The sequence below is a fragment of the Halichoerus grypus genome, chromosome 8 (genome assembly GCF_964656455.1).
Source record: "Halichoerus grypus chromosome 8, mHalGry1.hap1.1, whole genome shotgun sequence".
NCBI classification, from domain to species: domain Eukaryota; kingdom Metazoa; phylum Chordata; class Mammalia; order Carnivora; family Phocidae; genus Halichoerus; species Halichoerus grypus.
The window spans coordinates 14,396,630-14,415,056 of NC_135719.1; the positions used below are offsets into that span (position 1 = coordinate 14,396,630).

An 18,427-nucleotide genomic window follows, 5' to 3' on the forward strand; every position below is an offset into this window, starting at 1 on the left:
GTGTGAGCATGGTTTCTTTCTTTCTTTAAAATTTTTTTTAAATTTTGCAGCTTTCTTTCCTGTTATATTATCCTCTGTTCCTGACATACCGACTCAGGGTGCCTTGGAATCGGCATGGTGGGCTGTGTGTGTGTGTGTGTTTGCTTGCCATCAAGGGAAAACCTTCATTTATTATGTTACGTTAATCAGCATACATTACATCATTAGTTTTTGATGTAGTGTTCCATGATTCATTGTTTGCATATAACACCCAGTGCTCCATTCAATACATGCCCTCTTTAATACCCATTACCAGGCTAACCCATCCCCCCACCCCCCTGCCCTCTAGAACCCTCAGTTTGTTTCTCAGAGTCCAGTCTGTCGTGGTTCGTCTTCCCCTCCTTAAATATTTTTAAGTGAATAAAGTCATTCTGTTATTAAATGTAACTGCTTTATTTCCTCACATATTCACAGGAGATGCCATAGATCTGATTTGGAGTTTTAATTTAATAAAATTTTAAAAATCACCATCAAGGAATAAGGTTCTGATTACTCAAGCAACCACACTAACCAAAAGCGGAGCCACTTTTTTTTTTTTTTTTTTTTTTTTTACCTTTTCCTTTGAGAGATGTTCATCTCAGGTCCTAATTTGCCCAATAAGTCTGAGGCAGTGATTAGCAAACTAAAGGCCAAATCTGGCCAGCAGCCTTTTTCTGTAGACAAATTTTTATTGGAACATAGCCATGACGATCTATTTAAGTACTGTCTATGACTGTTTTTGTATTACAACTGAGCACAGTTGAGCAGTTGCAACAGAGAACACATGACCTGCAGTGCTGAAAACATTTATTATCTGACAGAAAAAGTTTGCTGACCTTGGTCTAAGATAATGTTTCTGAATATTCTTTGACTATCAATTATGCTAGGAGCTCCCTGAAAGCAGAGACCAAATACGATTTCTCTTTGTATCTTTAGTGCCTATCACACTGTCCTGTTGGAAAGAAGTGCTCAAGTCCAGAATGAATGAAAGTAACCTAAAGCAGCTGCACAAATAATCATGCTCCCCCCACCCCAACCTTAAAGACTATGGGAAAGAGCCACTGAAAACCAGGCGTAGTGTGATTTTCTACTAGGACAGTTTTGGTTTGACTTTCAGGAAGATCTGTATCAATTACTCTGACCTTGGTGTGCTGAACAGGGTTGCTCCTGTTCTCATTTCAGCAGTTCAGGGGTGGGAAGGCAGGGATGTGGGGGAGGGACCAATGCAACTTCTGCTGCCGCAAGAGAACTGGGGCAAAGGCATTTATGAGGAGGTCCCAGTGTCCAGGTGCTGGGCAGCATGGTCAAGGAAGTGCTAAACTGACATCTTGGGTTGTTTGTATTCCCAAAAGCACTCGCCCCAGCAGGCATATTCTGTCTTAACATTTGGTACTCTGTGGAAAAGGAGATGTTTGGGAGGCAAATGTAGCCTGTTCTCTGTACTCCTTCCTTTGTTTCAATGCTCTTGTTGACTTTCTCTACATATGTAAATGTAGATTAGTTTTTGTAAAAAAAATTTATAGATCTAATACCTTGTTTGGATAGGCAATTGGAAAGGGCCCAGGAAAATACTCTTGGCCAGTTTCCTTTAATAACCAAGCCAGAGGTGGCAGTTACGTAGGAAGTTTATTACCACCCTGGCCCTTCTACTGTCAGACATCACTAATAGATCCCCGCATGCTTTCTGACAGACACAGCCTCCGAATCCTTCCTAAAACGTTCCAAGTAACTGCCACCAATTGGTCAGAATTGGCACACGAGATGAAACCTTCCTTGCCAAAGCTGGTTTTGCATATGTCTAGGTGCGAGGATCTCATTCCGCCTTTTATTTCTTCCTCAGCTCCTCATGTGGAAATGTATCCAGGCCCCAAAGGCAGGAACAGGGAAGGACTGGCAGGCAAAGCGAGGCATTCTCGGCAGAATGCGGAGCACAGATAAAGATGTGAGGTGACCAGCTGGAGTAACGCGGAGTACACACTGGGAAGTCACATGAAATGAACATGGAATCAGAAGGAAGAGCTAGATTGAGGTAAGCATGGGCATCTAGGCCAAGACATTTGAATGCGATTTGGAAAGTCGGTGCTCCCGAAGGCTGGTAAGGGTATTAGGGTTCTCCAGAGAAAAAGAACCAATAGGATAGGAGATGCACACACACACACACACACACAAAGGGGTAAGGGTGGGCATTTTTTTAAGGAGTCGGCTCTTGTGAGTGAGGAAGTTGGCAAGTTCAAAATTTGCGGGGCAGGTGATCGGGCTGGAAATTATAGCAGGAGCTGATGTTGCAATCTTGAATCCTACGGCAGTCCGGAGGACAGAGTTGACATGATGTGATCAGTCAGTTCCCGGATGTGAAGGAAAGGAATCCTCTGCAGCGGACTAAGGAAGGCCAGTTACAATGCAGGGAAACCGAGAACTGGTAGGAAAAAGTGGAGAAACTTACAGGAGAAGAGAGAAAAACTGGACATAAGAGTATAAGGAACAGAAAACACAGGAAACTTTAGTGTTGGTGGTGACCCGTTACACTGCTGTCCCCCAGTGATCACATCTCCCTGTATTTGCCCTTGTGTAGTCCTCGCTCTTTGAACTGGAATAGGGCCCGTGACTCATTCTGACTGACTAGAAATGGTGGAGTGATGCTGTACGCCTTCTTGTGTCTATATGGGAAGACTTAAGAAGTTCTGCTTCTGGGCTCTGAGCCCTGATCTGCCTTATAAGGATTCTGTTACTCTGCTGGCACTTTGTGGAGAGGCCATGGGAGAAAAGCCCAGCTATTCAGTGCCCAGCCAAGCCCAGGCCCCTGCTGACCGACAGCTGGATGAATCCATAGAGTGACCATTGGCAAGGTCAACAGAAGAGTCACCTGGCTGAGCCCAGCCCAGATTACAGAATTGTGAGCAAATAAAATGGCCATTGTTTTAAGTCAGGAAGTTTTATGCTGGTTTGTTCTATCACAGAACATAACCGTTGGGATGATAACGGAGAAGCATCAAGGACCAAGGCCCAGGGACTCTGTTGTCTCGGACAGCATGGTGTGGAGGGAAGATGCAGGCCTGGAACCACAGCAAGCTTGGGTCATAGCCTCACTTTTTAGCTTTTTGCTCTGTGGACCGGGGCAAGTTATTTAGTCTTTCGGGGCCTCAGTTCTGTTATCTGTAAAATGAGAAAAATATTTCTTCCCTCACAGGATAGTTAAGAAATGAAATGAGTGAAAGTTTGGGGCACATATTAAGTACCCGCCAGACCTGAGTTCTGTTCCATTTCCTCCTTACGGTTCCCTCCCTCACCCCCCACCCCCCAGGGCTGACCTAAACTGCATTAACCCTTAAGGGTAGTCCTGTGCCCTGCTAAAGGTCATTCTGTCATAGGTCGGTTTTGCACTGTGTATGTAGTTGATAAACAACCACTACATTTATATGAAAAAGAAGTAATCCACTAAATTCTAAGTGATGGATTTTTTTTTTTTTTTTTTTTTAAATGATGGTAGCTTCTGGGGCCAGTGTGCCTCTGTGTCTATATCCTGGAATACACCTGCTCCTCTGGACTACCACAACTTTTTATTAGACTAAGCTTGGGTCATGAAGGAACATTACATTCAGTTTATTTTATTGCAGATGGTAGGAAGGCATGCACTAGATTTCCATTAGATTTTCACCAAAAAACTTCCTAATGTTTGTAAAGTTCACTTAGGCAAGAATTGCACATTTTGAGGCAGCACAGGATAAAATTTGGTTCTTACTGAACCCCCCACCTTCATACTAGAAGGTGAGTTAGGACCCTGGAAAGATAGAAGTCCCATATTGAGTGTCTGAATTATGTTAACACTGTGCAGACTCCAAGTTTCCAAGCCTTCTGAGAGAAAATACACATACATCCATACACTCACATACACACATGCACACACACGAATGAAAGAGAGGACTAAGGAGAGAAGAAGTAAACCTGCCATGACCTCAGTTTCCAATTTGTAAAATGAGAAAGCCAGACTAGAAGGTTCTCCAAAGCCATTTCCTGCTCTAAGTGTAGCAGACATCTCAAATGCTGGACCTGTATTAGCCCTTTGTGGACAGGGAGATGAAGAACACGGCTTGCTCTCCAGCAAAACTTTAATTGCAGAGCTTTAATTAGAGAAAGAATCAAAATTCTCTTTCAGATTATGTTTTTTTAATTTTATTTTTAATTGTGTTTTTATTGTTTCCATTTTATTTTAAAAGAGAAATGAAAGCTGCAATTTGCCAAATTGCTGCACACTTTTTCTTGCCATACAACTGCCCTAGCAAGTTAACCTAAAACAGTTTTCTAAAATGTATTTTTAATGGGAAACTGAGATCGCTGAAATTTGTCTTGAACATTTTTTTTTTCCTTTAGACCTCTTATAGGGCTCTGGAGTTTCCATACCTCCGTGCCAAGAGCATGGCAAAGGAATTCGGCTCAGCTTAGTAATTACCTTGTGCTAGTCTTGCTCAAAGTTGTTTTTCTCTTAATGGGTTAGGAGAGCCATTCAAATGCTTTGATTCTAGTCATCAAAGTTCCAATGGGGAGGGTAGGTGAATGTGTATGTAATGTTTAGCCTATAAAAATGGTCATATCCAGAGCTTATGCAGAGTAAATTCTTACTAGGGACTCTGAATGAGGGCAGGTCAATGTGGAAGAAAGCATGAGAAAATGAAAGAGCTGAAGTAAGTCTGGCAGTATCCTTCCTTCTCCTTCTCCAAATTAAGTCTCACGATTATAGTGGACATTTATTTTTGCCCCCTCTCATGGCACGAGGGAAAGATCTTCCCAAAGTCTCCCAGTGTGCTTCCAGAACGCTGACTCACTCCCAGACTCCACAGTGGAGCATATACATTAGTTTCTCAGACTTTCTGTGGTGAAGGACCAGTTTGCTTCCTCTCCCACTCCCCCATCCACCGTGGGCCGATACTTGCACAAAACGCAGTGCAAATGAATCACTGAAAAAAATGACACAAAAAACAAAGACAAACAAAATACAAGCCTCGGTTTTAATTATTAGACTCAATTACTCTGTCAGATTGTAATAGAAGTGTCTATCATCCTCAATGTCTACCCTTGTTGCAGGTGGTAACAAGCATGTGGAAACAAGTGCTGGTCCATGGACCACACTTTGAGTAGCACTGGCTAAGACCAGGCCAATAGTATTCTCCAGTTCCCAGTAATTATCTCAGGAGTGTTCTTATGACCTGAGCTGGTGCCATTCACCTGAATATTGGGACTTTAGTTGAGAACACTGGGGCAACAATTCTCTGTTTTTTCCTGGCTGGATGCCATCATGGGACCACAAGAGAAGCGGCTTGGGAATGTGTCAACACTGAGAAAGCAGAACCAAGGGATAGTGAGTCAGAACCCGGATCTACTCCTATATTGCAGAGAAATATAAGCCAATAAATTAAAATTAAGCAAGCCAGAATTCATCTGGTTTGCTCTCATCTGCAGGGGGGTCTTATGTGATACAGTGATTAACTGGCATATTTCTTCATGAACTCTCAACTAGTTTCTCTTTTGCCAGTCATCTTTCTGAAACAGAGTATGCCATTCTCCTGGTTATGAAGCTTCCCACTGCCCTCAGTACAAAGTTCAAGTTTCCTTAAACTGTCACTCAAAGGCTTCCACCGTTGATTCCCCTTCTACTTTTTCAGCCCAATTTTTTGCTACTCTCATCCTCAGGCACCTACCGTGCTTTAGCGTGACCAGACGTGTATTTTTATATATGTTCTAGGTTCGCTCGTGTTCCCTCTGGCTGGATCGCACTTACTCTTCCCACACCCTTTTCTGACTTTCTAAGAATAGAACCTTGAGAACATAAGGTGTTCATTATTCTGAAACATTACGCATCACCATCATTCCTGCTGATTCAAGGGCTAATTTTGCAAGTGTTGGCAGGAGGGCAAATTGATGCACCCAGACATTTGATAAAAGTTGCATTGAGACCCCAGAGATCTCATTTCGTAGGGAATCTAATACGGTTTTACTAAGCAAATCTCAGAAAGCAACATGCTTAGACAAAGTATGACTTTAGTTACTATAAAAATGAATAAGCAAGAGATGAAAACATACATCCACACCAAAGCATGTACAGAAATAGCAGATTTATTCATAAAAGCCAAAGAGTAGAAACAAGCCAAATATTCAACTGATCAATGTATAAATACAACATGGTGTATCTATATAAGGGAATATGAGTTGCCATAAAAACAAGGAAGTATCGATACATGTTACAACATGGACGAACCCTGAAACAGTATGCTAAGTGAAGGAAGGCAGATACAAAAGGCCATATATTGTATGATTCCACTCATATGAAACATCCAGAATTGACAAGTCAGTAGACAAAGTAGATTAGTGGTAACCTAGGGTGGGGGCAGGAGGAATGAGAGGACTGAAGGGTGAATGAAGCCTATGGGGAAGAGTTTCTTTTTAGAATAATGAAAATGTCCTAAAGTTGATTGTGGTGATGAATGCACAACACTGTGAATACACTAAAAGCCACTGAATTGCACACTTTTAATGGGTGAATTCTATGGTATGTGAATTAAGTCTCAATAAAGTGGTCTAAAAAAAAGAAAACGTATAGGAGCGTTATTCATAGTTGCCAAAACTGGGAAGCAGCCAAGATGTCCTTCAATAGGTGAATGGATAAATCAACTGTGGTACATCCAGACAATGGATATTATCCAGCGCTAAAAAGGAATGAGCCATTAAGTCATGAGAAGACATGGATGAGCCTTAAATGCATATCATGAAGTGAAAGAAGCAACTCTGAAAAAGGCTACACACTGTAGGATTCCAACTAGATGACATTCTGGAAAAAAACTCTGAAGACAGTAAAAGGATCAGTGGTTGCCAGGGATGATGGGGCAGGATGGGATAAACAGGCAGAGCATGGAGGATTTTCAGGGTAGTGAAACTACACTGTATGATACTATAATGGAGGATACATGTCATTATATGTTTGTTCAAACCCATAGAATTAAAACGCCAAGAGTGAACTCTAATGTAAACTATGACTATGAGTGAGAATGATGTGTGTCATTGTAGGTCCACAGACTGTAATAAATGCCCCATGCTGGTTCTGGATATTGAGAGTGGGAGAGGTTGCGTGTGTGGTAGGGAGGCAGAGGGACATATGGGAACTCTGTACTTTCTGCCTAGTTTTGCTGTGAATCTAAAACTACTCTAAAAAATAAAGTCTACAGAAAGAAGAAGAGGAGGAGGAGAAGGAAGGAGAAGAGGGAGAGGAAGAGGAAGGAGTCCTGAATACCTCACAAAGCTCATCTCAGTTGGCACCAGCTATAAATTTTTCCCTGACCCTTCTCTCTTCTGCTTCCTGGCAGAAGAATTAATTACTCCTTAATCTGTGTTTTCATTGTGTTCTTGTTCCTACTTCCTTTACAGTTCATATCACTTTATTATAGTTGTTTGCAGGTCTCACTAAACTATGACCTGCTCAGGGGCTGAGGCAATACCTTGTTTTGTTATTTCTACTAGAAATACTACACAGTAGAGCTCAGTAAGTTTGGTGTGTGAATGAATGAGAGACATCTTACAGCTCGCTACTGTTTTCAATATAGTTTAAAAGGATTTTTGCCCCAGAATCTGTTCTTCAGGTCTTTTGTTATCCTGAAAATAGCTGTCCCCATGTGGCTTATCCCAGGGACAGTGATGAGGATGGGAATGAGAGAGCATTGAGGACTGTCCCTAGAAAATGGAGGACATAGGAGAATCTTAAACCAATGGCGTATCTAGACTTACCTATATGGAGTCTCTTCAAATAGAAGAGTATTATTCTACTAGAGCTTTTGGAAAATACTCCTCCTTGGAGACAGTACGACCAAGTGCAGTATAAAATCCAGGACCAGACTTAGGTGGTGACACAGGTCAGCTGGGGTTGTGAAAAGATCTCACTCCACCAAAAGCCATCTCTGCCTCCTCCGGATGGCTGCCTGAGTTGCTCATGTGAAAGCTTTATTATAAGGCTTAGGGGTTAGATGTATGTAGATTGTGTGAGATGTATTCCTGAGAAGGATGGCATTTTAAACTTTTGTTATTCACTTACACCTTACTGAGAGTCATACGTAATATGGCTCTTGAAAGCAGGTTTTCAGAGGGCAGTAGAGAAAACCTGTAAAGACATTGGTGCCAAGCGTGAAAAGGAAAAGGTACCTAAAGGGGTGACAGAATAACAAAAAGAACTTAACTTTTCTTCACAAACTTGCCAGCATTTAATGGACAAAGTGGGTATTTTTAGCCACACAGCTGCTTTAATTTTAGGACTAGGGTGACTTTTTAAGAAATCACTTATTGTTTAAAATAGAGGTGTTGAGAACATTGGGGATTTCATTGTCAGTGCTCTTCTACTTACAACTGAGTGATCTAGAGAAGTCACTTACCCTCTCCGAGCTTCAGTTTTGTTCTTTCATAATAGGGACACTATAATACCTGTCCTGCTCACATCATGGGGTGATTGTGAGGTTGCTCCCAGTAAACTTCTTTAAAAATTAGCAAATCATTTACACTTGATTTTAGTGTAGAGAAGATAAGTGCTGTGAACCAGTGGAGGTTATTTTTGGTGAGATTATATATATATACCTTTAATATCTTGTTCCTTTAAATTTTGAAGGAACTTCTACCAGGTTCTGAAAAAACTTTTAATTCAAGGCACATAAATGTGCCTAAGGATATCTAGTCAACATGTGCCCTTTTAAAAGAGAAAAGACGTTCTTTGACTATCTTCTCAAAGAATCATTAATTTGTATCAGAAAATTGGAGAGGTTGGACATGCAGAGTTGCCTTTTCTAAGGGGCATGATGTGTTTGAGCATTTGCGACCCATAGTACCTGTCACTTTGCTCCTGTGTTCCAGAGATCACCTGGCAATTCACAAATGCAGCAGGACACCTGTCCTGTGTACACGTGTAACTCTCGGCCTGCAGAGGGCTTTTCCCTAGAACAGCACCATGAGGCCCTTAAGGACAGAGACCAGGACTTACAGATGTTTGTGTCTCTTGGCTTCCAAAAGAAAATATTAAAGGAAAATGTGGCTGGGACTGCATGTCAGGATGAGGAGGAAGTGGTGCTCTTGGCAGATTTGATCTTCCGGGCAGGTTACCTGTTCCTGCATAATTGAAAGGAGACTCTGCTGGGCCAGGGTGAAGGCTGTCCTACCCTTTCACAGACGATGAGTTAACAGTGCTAGGCCAGGGGTGTCAAATAAAGGGCATCACAGTTTAAGAAAGACATGAGGAGTTAGGAGGCCATTCAGAGGAGAGCTGTCATGAAGATAAAGAGTTTAGAAAAGAAGACGTAGAAAGAGTGGAGGGAAATATTGGGATTATTTAAACCTGACAAAAGGAGCCTGGAAAAATGTCACAGGTTGAAACATATATGGGGATGATTATATAGGGTGGGGCTTCTCAACCCTTTTTCATGGCAAGGCACTCTCAGGGAAAGATATACAAGGCCCACAAGGGCAATCAGATGAGGCTCTTCAAGACTACCCTCGGCCACCAGAGGCCTGAGGGGATCATTGGCTTAGCGCACTGTAACCTATCCCGGCCTTTGGGGAGTTTATGAACTGTTTGTGCTCCTCCCCAAATTCATATGTTGAAATCCTAATCCCAGTGTGATGGTATGAGGAGATGGGGACTTTGGGAGGTGATTAGGTCATGAGGGTGGGGCTCTCATAAATGAGATTAGCACCCTTAGAAAAGAGAACCCAGAAACCTCTCACCCACTTTTTCTGCCACATGAGGTTGTAGGGACCTGCCTGTGAGCCAAGAAGTAGGGCTCAACAGACACTGAATCTCCTCTGTGCCTTGATCTTGGACTTCTTATCCTCCAGAACTATGAAAAAAATATGTGTTGTTTAAACCACCCAGTCTATGGTACTTCTGTTACAGTGCCGCAACTCCCTGAGAAGAGGTTTGTACACCTCGTAGGGAACTGATGTACAGAACACAGATAGTCTGTATTTTAGGTAGAGTAAGAACTGGGGTCAAAATTTTATGGAAGAGTGAAATAAAAGGAGAAAACACTTTATTCTTCAATTCGAAAAACACTGGATTGTTTTGTCAAAGGGTGTGTGTGTGTGTGTGTGTGTGTGTGTGTGTGTGTGTAGCATGCCCCCAAACTTTTTATGCAGTTTAGCTTCATTAACTTCAGGAAAGTAAGTGCTACAGACTTACCTCGAAGACCATTTGAAGGTTTAATTATTTACATTTATTTTTTACTGATTTTAGTTTTGGGAATATTGAATAATGCATTATTGATTTTGATTGAGTCAGCCTCTCTGACTGAAGATACTAAAGGCTGAATAAAACAAAAAGTGAAATGTGCTACGCAACATGCACAAAACTAAATAAGTGTGAAAGAACTTTAAGGTCTATATCTGGGCTCATGTGAGGCAAAAACATTTTTTAAAAAGATTTTATTTATTTGACAGAGAGAGCACAAGCAGGGGGGCTGCAGGCAGAGGGAGAGGGAGAAGCAGGCTCCCCGCTGAGCAGGGAGCCCGATGTGGGGCTCCATCCCTGGACCCTGGGATCATGACCTGAGCCGAAGGCAGACACTTAACCGACTGAGCCACCCAGGTGCCCCAGGCAAACACATTCTATAGGAAAGATGGATTTGAGGACATATGTGATCCTGAGTGTAAATGTCAGGGTACAAGCAAAAATTCCAGGTAGTTTTGCAAACTTTCAAGGCAGTGGAACTGGTAAGACCCAAGTCAAGGTCTCCAGACAGTAAAGGGGGACCCAGGTAATATACGCGCTATAGATGGAACAAGCAGAAAATTTCATTAAGGTAGCATATAGGAATATAGGTATAGGAAATAGGATGGCAGGGTAGGGCAGAGAGACCTGAAGGACCTAGGAGGGGTGGAGGGGTCTTCTGGGCTAGTGGGTGGGGGACGGGTTGTGGACACACCCTCTTCAATTCCCCCCCACGCCCCAAAACCCTTTGTGACCCTAAGTGTTCTGTGATGTAAGTTTGGGGAGGATATATATTCAGCGTCTGCACACTTAAGAGCTCAGTTGCCTACAGGCAGCTTGCGATTCAGACAATGGAGTTCAAAAACTGGAATGTGCTCTCAGTTCTGAATACCTATACTGAACCATGTCTGAGCTTCAGCTCAACATGGTTGGAGACGGACCCCAACTTCACCTTCCTGTGTGGGTTGGGATTGCTTCTTCTGTTCCTGTGCTACCTGATGCTTCCATTTCCAACTTGGAAAACCAAACCCACCCAAAAGGTAAGGAGCCCTCAACACAGATTATTATGGTTTCCATTTCTAATCCCAAATCTTATTTACTTTAAAGATTTTATTTATATATTTGATAAATAAGACAGAGCCCAAGTTGGGAAGAAGGAGCAGAGGGAGAGGGAGAAGAAGGCTCCCTGTGGAGCACAGAGCCTGATGTGGGGCTTGATCCCCAGGACCCTGGAATCATGACCTGAGCTGACGGCAGATGCTTAACTTGACTGAGCTCCTAATCCCAAAATTTAAAATGAGTTTGGTAGGGTCAGAGAAACACCTAAAATGGGAAGTCTAAGAGAAGAGACATTCGCTTCTCTAGGACAAGAGGTCTGGAAGGGCTAAGGGTTAAGGAAGGACTAAGGTTTCTACTTCAAACTCACAGGCTGTCTGGATGTGGTGGCAGGTCTTGGGTAAAATCCCAAACACAGGGATTCTGTAGTCCTTATTTAGAGAGTATGGAATCTGTACGAGAACATTTCCCAGCATTTGATCGTAAGTCACATTCCCATGTCAGGCATCACTCGATCAAGCCTTCATGTTGGGCTGATCAGGAGAATGGTGCTGAGCCTCTGGGAAGAGACTGGGGTCTGAACTATGTCCTAGGATACAGGGTCCTACCTGAGGGAGCACAGATGTGACTGTTGGAGTTCATATTCTTTCTTTCTTTTTTTTCCTTTAAGATTTTATTTATTAGAGAGTGTGAGAGAGAGCACAAGCCAGGGGGAGGGGCTGAGGGAGAGGGAGAAGCAGACTCCCCGCTGAGCAGGGAGCCCAATGTGGGGTTCGATCCCAGGACCCTGGGAGCATGACCTGAGCCGAAGGCAGATGCTTAACCGACTGAGCCACCCAGGCGTCCCAAGAGAGAGCATAGGCAGGGGGAGAGGCAGTGGGAGAGGGACAAGCAGACTCGCTGAGCAGGGAGCCTGACATGGGACTCGATCCCAGGACCCTTGAGATCATGACCTGAGCCGAAGGCCGACGCCTAACTGACTGTGCTACCCAGGCGCGCCCAGACTTCATTTTCTATGTCCTCATTGAACAAAGGACTTCTGACTGAGACTCTCAAGTGTGGACCTCCCAGATAAAATCCTCCTTTAAATTTTTTGAAGAAATATTGAAAACATTTTATCACCTTTAAAAATCGATAAAAGCAAGGAACACAAAGTTCTATTAATTGAAATAAAGTCGTACTATTCTTGGATAAAGAATGTCTCCATTCTAAGAGTGAGGGATGAGTCCCAACCCCTCATTCTTTTATTTTTGTTCTAGCGTCAGGGCAGAGCCAAGAGGAGGAGGAAAGGTGGGACTCTGAAAGGTAAGGTTCTGCCTATTCTACCTGAGCTCTCCAAGGGTGACCCTTCCTGTCCCTTCCATGAGGGCTCAGGCCCATGATCTCTGAGGAGGTCAGCTGCTAGACACAATCCCTCTTAGAAAACAGAGGCCTCAGAGCAGTCAGAACCTGAGACCCTTAGATTCACTGCTCTGACTCTTCCTGAGCATGAAGCAGTGATGGATCTGGGCAGTGGGTGTCGCCCAGAAGGTGGCTGTGTGAGATGTCAAGAGTCAGAACTTCTGTCTCCTGAATTTGTGAAAGACTTGTGACATCATGGATACTCAGGACCCTTCCCTGAGGTAACCACTGATCTCTGTGCTTCACAGAGGTGGTCTGAGTATCACATGAGATAATTTACATGAAAGTACTTTATCCATGAAGCAAGAATACTAACCAGGGGCTTTCAGAGTCTTAATATCCCATGGGTGTCCCAGAAGGGGACTCCTGTATTAATACCTATGTTTCTACTTTCACAACATATATCCCATTCTCCCGGTTTCCCAGACTACAGATGCTCCCAGAGAGAAGTGGAGGAAGCCTGGAAGCTGATCTCTGTTTTAAGAAGGTGACCAGTCTTTCCCCTTTTATCCTGATCCCTCTTAGAGTACGTTTTATGCAATTGTAGGATTCAGTGCAGCCTGCTATAGCCATGGGAGGGGATAGCCATAGGAACAGGTATTGGGGTGAAGGCTCCTGAGTACATTGTGAAGTCATAAAGGTGGGGCATTGGGAGGGGTCAGCAGGCTTCAGGTGGCCCCTCCCTCTTGCCAGGCCAGCATGTCCTCCTCCCCTTGTTCTGGTCCTGGCTGCAGCTTTGTACCTCCTGTCTCCTGCAGCCCCCTAGGCCGGCATCATGATACCACCTACTTTCGTCAACTGCTATGTCCAGACCCCTCCTGTGAGGTGTGTAATAGCACAACTGCTGAGATCAATCGGCTGCTGTTCCCGCAGGCCCTGGAAGATGCTACTCCCTTGGCTTCCACAGCCCCTGTGACTTCCTCATCGTTCACTCTCTCCCCTGACTCCTCAGCAGTCCCTCCAGGAGACCTAATATCAGCTTCTCTGCCTGAGCCTTCCCCACCACCTGCCTCCATCTTCTCACCTAACCCAGTGACCCCCTTGGCTGACTTTTTTCCACCCTCACCACCGGGTGATTCTTTGCCACCAGAGTCTTTTCCTCCCTTGGATTCCGAATTCCCAAAGGACAATTTCCCACCCCAGTCCCTTGCCTTTCCTCCAATCCCACAAATGATGCTCAGACAGTGGATCCTGTTGTCCATCCAGAGGCCACTTTGTCTCTAAATACCATCTTCTCTCTGGACTCTACCCTTTCCCAAGATGTCAACCCCTTACCGGAGTTGTCCCAGATGGTGAATCCCATCTTTGCTTGTCATAATGCACCATCAACCCTGTCTGTTTCACCACCACCAGACTGCAGTTTAACTATGACTCAATCTAAATCGATTTCCATCTCAGTGAAGCCTGTTCCAGAGATCTCATCTCCAGATAGCTCTGGTGGGTTGCCTACTTATGTCCCGACAATCACAGGCATTAATGCCTCCAGATTGTCAATTTTAGACTTCCCTTCATGGCAAACTCATGCCAAAGACTTCTTCCCTTCAACCTTGACTCCATATAATGTCCATCAAGAGTTGCTGGCCCTCCATTCTTCAGAGGCTTCTTCCAGGGGAGACCCTGCAGCCAAGCTTGTGGAGCCTGCTAACCTCTCACTTCTCAGCCCTGAGGTCCTGGCACTCCTTGAGAAACAAGTCCAAAAGAGGAGTGACTTCTGGATGTGGAAGGAAATGAAAAAGGGTTCTGTTCCAAAACAAACAATTGCTGATAAACATGACTTGGCAGTCTCCCTTCCTTTGTGGAGCGGCAAAAACCAATCAAAGGAGCTGCATGTGCATCGGCAGCCCCCATATCCTACAACCACCTTAAAGGAGGGCCATTTACAGCAAACCCCTATCCAGCTCTTCTGGGGTCTCCCAACTCTGCATAGTGAGTCCTTGTTCTCTGCTGCCCGTGTCTTGGATAATTGTTCCTCCATCTTTATTTTTAACAGAATCTCGAATGCCTCCACAGAGCAGGAACCCCCAGTAGTTCCCCATCCTCTTCCTCTGTGCTTGCCTGAGAACCAGCCCCAACCCCAGCGCCTACCTATCCCTCAGGCCCAGCCCCAGACCCACTTTCAGTCCCCACTCCCAATCCTGCCATCTGGTCCTCTAACCCAGATTAAGGTCTGTGGAGTGCGTTTTCACAGACCTGAGAAGGAATCAGAGTCTCTCCTGTCAACTGAAATGCAACATCTGGAATGGAACGTGTTGCAGAAGGAACAGGAAACTGTGTGGGGTTTACCCGCTGTTGTCCAAAGATCCCAGGAGGACTTCTGTCCTTCAGCTCCTAACCCTTCTCTTAATCACCGGGCCTCCCAGGCCCGTGTTGCAATCTCTATCCTTCCTGGGCAGTTTCCTCTCCCTGATGAGCTTCGAACAAAACTAGAGCGTCACCTTCGAAAGAGGCTCATCCAACACCGGTGGGGCCTGTCCCGCAGGATCTATAAGTCTCTATCACTGATGAGTCCAAGTATTTTTTCAGAGACACCTAACTTGCAGCACTATTGTGGACGCACAAGGATCTCTAAGAGTGAGAGTAAATTGAGCGAATCTGAAAGCTCTGAGGGGGACTCAGAAATGATTCAGCTGGAGGACGATGACCTGGAGAAGGACAACGGTGACCTGGAGAAGGATCAGGGACACAACCCAGAGAATGGCCCAAAAGATTATCTGCTGAGTGACCCAGAGAGCTCTTCAGGTAATGATATGGGGTATGATTTTGAAAAAGAACTTAGGAGCCCATCAGAGAAAAACTCAACAGTGTCTGTGGAGACTTTAGGTCAGAGACAACTTGAAAATGTCTTGAAAATACATTTGAGCAAAAAGTTTGAGGAAATCAATGAGGGTCAGCTCCCCGGGACTGTGCATAATTCATGGCATAGTATGAAGCAGACATCGCTTCTTTCTGAGAACTCCCACACTGAAATAAAACAGAGAAGTTTGCCACCAACAGAGGTTCAGGACTACTCCCTGAATACCTTCCAGGAGCTTCCCTTTATTAAATCTAGTGCACAACAGATGCTGGAAGCCCATATTAAAAGGTTTCGTATGAGGATGATGTGGGGCCTTCCCCCCAGGGTCCTTGAATCCATAGAGCTCTTTAAACTGATAAAAGACACATCCCATTCTAGCTTTTCCTCCTCAACCAACCTGATTTCTGAGGTAAATTCCAAACCTGGGGGCTTCAACTCCCTTAGAGGCAGCTCTAAATCTCTCCATGGAGACAAAGTGGGAACAGCAAATTCAGCCCCCATCCTGGATCATCCTCTCCCTGCCGCCTCAATTGTGGGCAAGGAAGAACAGAGAATTCCGAGGCAATCACCCTCTGATATCAAACATGAGTTTGTAGACGATGTTCAGAAGATTAAGGATGGCACACAGACTCTTAACACCTGTCAAACATGACACCAGAGGCAACAGATGGCCCCCAAAGCTGCCTGCAAGGCAAGCTGGGGCCAGACATGAGCCAAAGGATAAGAGTGCAAATTCTAGAGGTAGAGGAGGAACGCAACAGGGCAAAAAGAAGAATCTAGAACCTGTCGTCGTGCCCACAGTGTCCAGGGAGATATTCAGGGCCAAGCAACTTGATGCTCATCAATCACAATCTAATATCTTGACAGCCAGCAAGCCAGTAAGCTCCCAAATCATAAAGGTGAATGATAATAAAGTCAAAACTACCATCCCCATTAAAAGCCCCCCACCAAACCCATCAATTCCCCAAGATCCTAAATCCTCAAACCTTAAAGAACAACTGTTGTATGAGTTAAAGTTTAAACTGGAAAACAGAGAGCGTAGCCAGGCCCAAGCCCAACGCACTGGCCTGCCCCCTGCCTCAGATAGTTTGACTTCCAAGGCCTCACTGACTCATGCCCAGGGTGTCTCCAGTGGGGACATGGGAGCTTCTCAGGTGCTGCATGTCCATCCAGAGGACACAGGAATTAGTATGGAACAACAGCAGGAGCCTTGGGTCCCTAAGCATGTCTTAAGGAAGTGCCAGAAAAAGAATCTCCCACCAGCTGCGGTGACCATGAGCCCTCTGGGCTCCAAGGCACAAGAGCTTGGGGGAGGGGATGCAGGACTGGGGACATCCCAACTTAAAAGGAACAGTTTCCCTACTGAGGATGTGGCATTGAAGAAGAGGTTCCCTACTCAGGACGTGCTATTGAAGGAAAAGCTGGGAAGCAAGCCTTCCCAGACCCTGTCACAGAAGGGTCAGCTGCCTCCTGAAAGCCTTTCCCAGAAGGGTCAGCCTCCTTCTGAAAGCCTTTTCAGAAAAAAAAATGAACATTTTTTGCAATGGCTTAATCCAGGGATAAAATGCAAGAGACAAGAAGACTCCCAGGGGAAGGGCAGCCCTCTATCATCTGTGGAAAGCAGAGGCCTACTTAAAGGTAGAACTGCCTTTACTGGGACAACCAAAGCTCAGAAAATCAGGACAGACGTTGGGAAGTTCCTAGAGGAGAAACTGGGGCGTTGGCATGCAATAGATAGCACCTGCCCTCAACAGCCCATTCCCTTCCCAACCAAGTATGGGAAAACTCAGCAGGAAGCACAAGTGCAGGCCCAGGCACAGCCTGTCCAGGGGTATCCTTTCAACTACAGGGCTCCCTCCTGTAAGGTGAAAAATACCAAGTCCTGCCACCAACAAGCTGTCTTTGCTGGCCAAGGCCATACTGGAAGTATTAGACAGATCAGAGACAAGGACAGACAGCCCCAGAAAGCTGTGGCATTTAAGGAGCAGCGACTGCATAACAAGTATCCCCTATCCACGCCCCACAGGGAGCCTGCACCCCACCCACACGCCACCTGCAGGCATCAAGCTGGCCAGGGGCCTCCGGCCACTCTCACCACTGCTGAAGGCACTGTGTTCAGAGATCTGCCTCTACTATTTAGACAGCAAACCCTTCTCCAGAATTTCCAGGGGGGGATATTTCCCACCCCAAAATAATCCCTTGTGAAGCATATTGATTCTCTCCAATAAATATTTCTCTAATAATAGCAATGTGTGTTCTGTGTACTGTACTGGGGGCATGGGTTTCAGGTAACTCAGTTCAGCTGTTACTGATTGCTTCCTTTGGCTTCTAAAAGGTGACCAGTCTCCCAGAGCTCTTGAGAAATAGATATCATGTGCCCCCCAAGGCCCCCAAAGCCCATTTCCTGATGAAGTTTGAGGAGATGGGCTCTGTCTCCTGCCCTTTAGCTTAGCCTTACTGAAAATGTATAGTAGCTCACACCTTTGCCCTCATTGAATGTCTTATACCCTTTAGAGCAAGTGTTCTAGGATCAAACACAGGTATAGTTTTCAGAAAATAATGATTAAGCCACTGTTTTTACTTCACTGTTACTACACAGTAGCTTAATCATTATGTAGAAGTCAGTGATCAGAGGATCCCACAGGTGGGTGAACTCTGAATGGGAGTGTTTGGGGGAGGGTGTTGTCCCAGTTGATCTTGGGCTGGTTGGGGTAGGGTCGAAGAACAGCATAGATGCTGCTTAAGAATCTGTCATGTGAGTCACGTTAAACTTGACAGTGAGGTTTCCCACTGGAAGCGCTCCCCTTCCCTGGGCATTTCTTCAGGCTGCCCGACTGATGACATTTTGTGCAGAACAAATGCAGAACAAAAGCATCACTTAGCTGTTAGTGGCAGGAACGTTGACCAGGCAGCTACCACCTTCCAGGGTA

The 18,427-nt window shown here is 44.9% G+C and overlaps 1 protein-coding gene across 1 annotated transcript in view; it reads left to right on the forward strand.

Annotated features, from left to right (window-relative positions):
* The window catches only part of LOC144382848 (spermatogenesis-associated protein 31D1-like), a 182,635-nt gene extending 164,893 nt beyond the window's left edge, over positions 1-17,742 (forward strand). The window contains 4 exon segments of the mRNA XM_078078932.1: positions 1,859-2,047; positions 12,562-12,607; positions 13,130-13,868; positions 13,871-17,742. Of these exon segments, the coding sequence (XP_077935058.1) occupies positions 13,403-13,868; positions 13,871-16,149 (2,745 nt within the window). The 5' untranslated portion in view covers positions 1,859-2,047; positions 12,562-12,607; positions 13,130-13,402 and the 3' untranslated portion in view covers positions 16,150-17,742.
* The last annotated feature ends 685 nt before the right edge of the window (positions 17,743-18,427 follow it).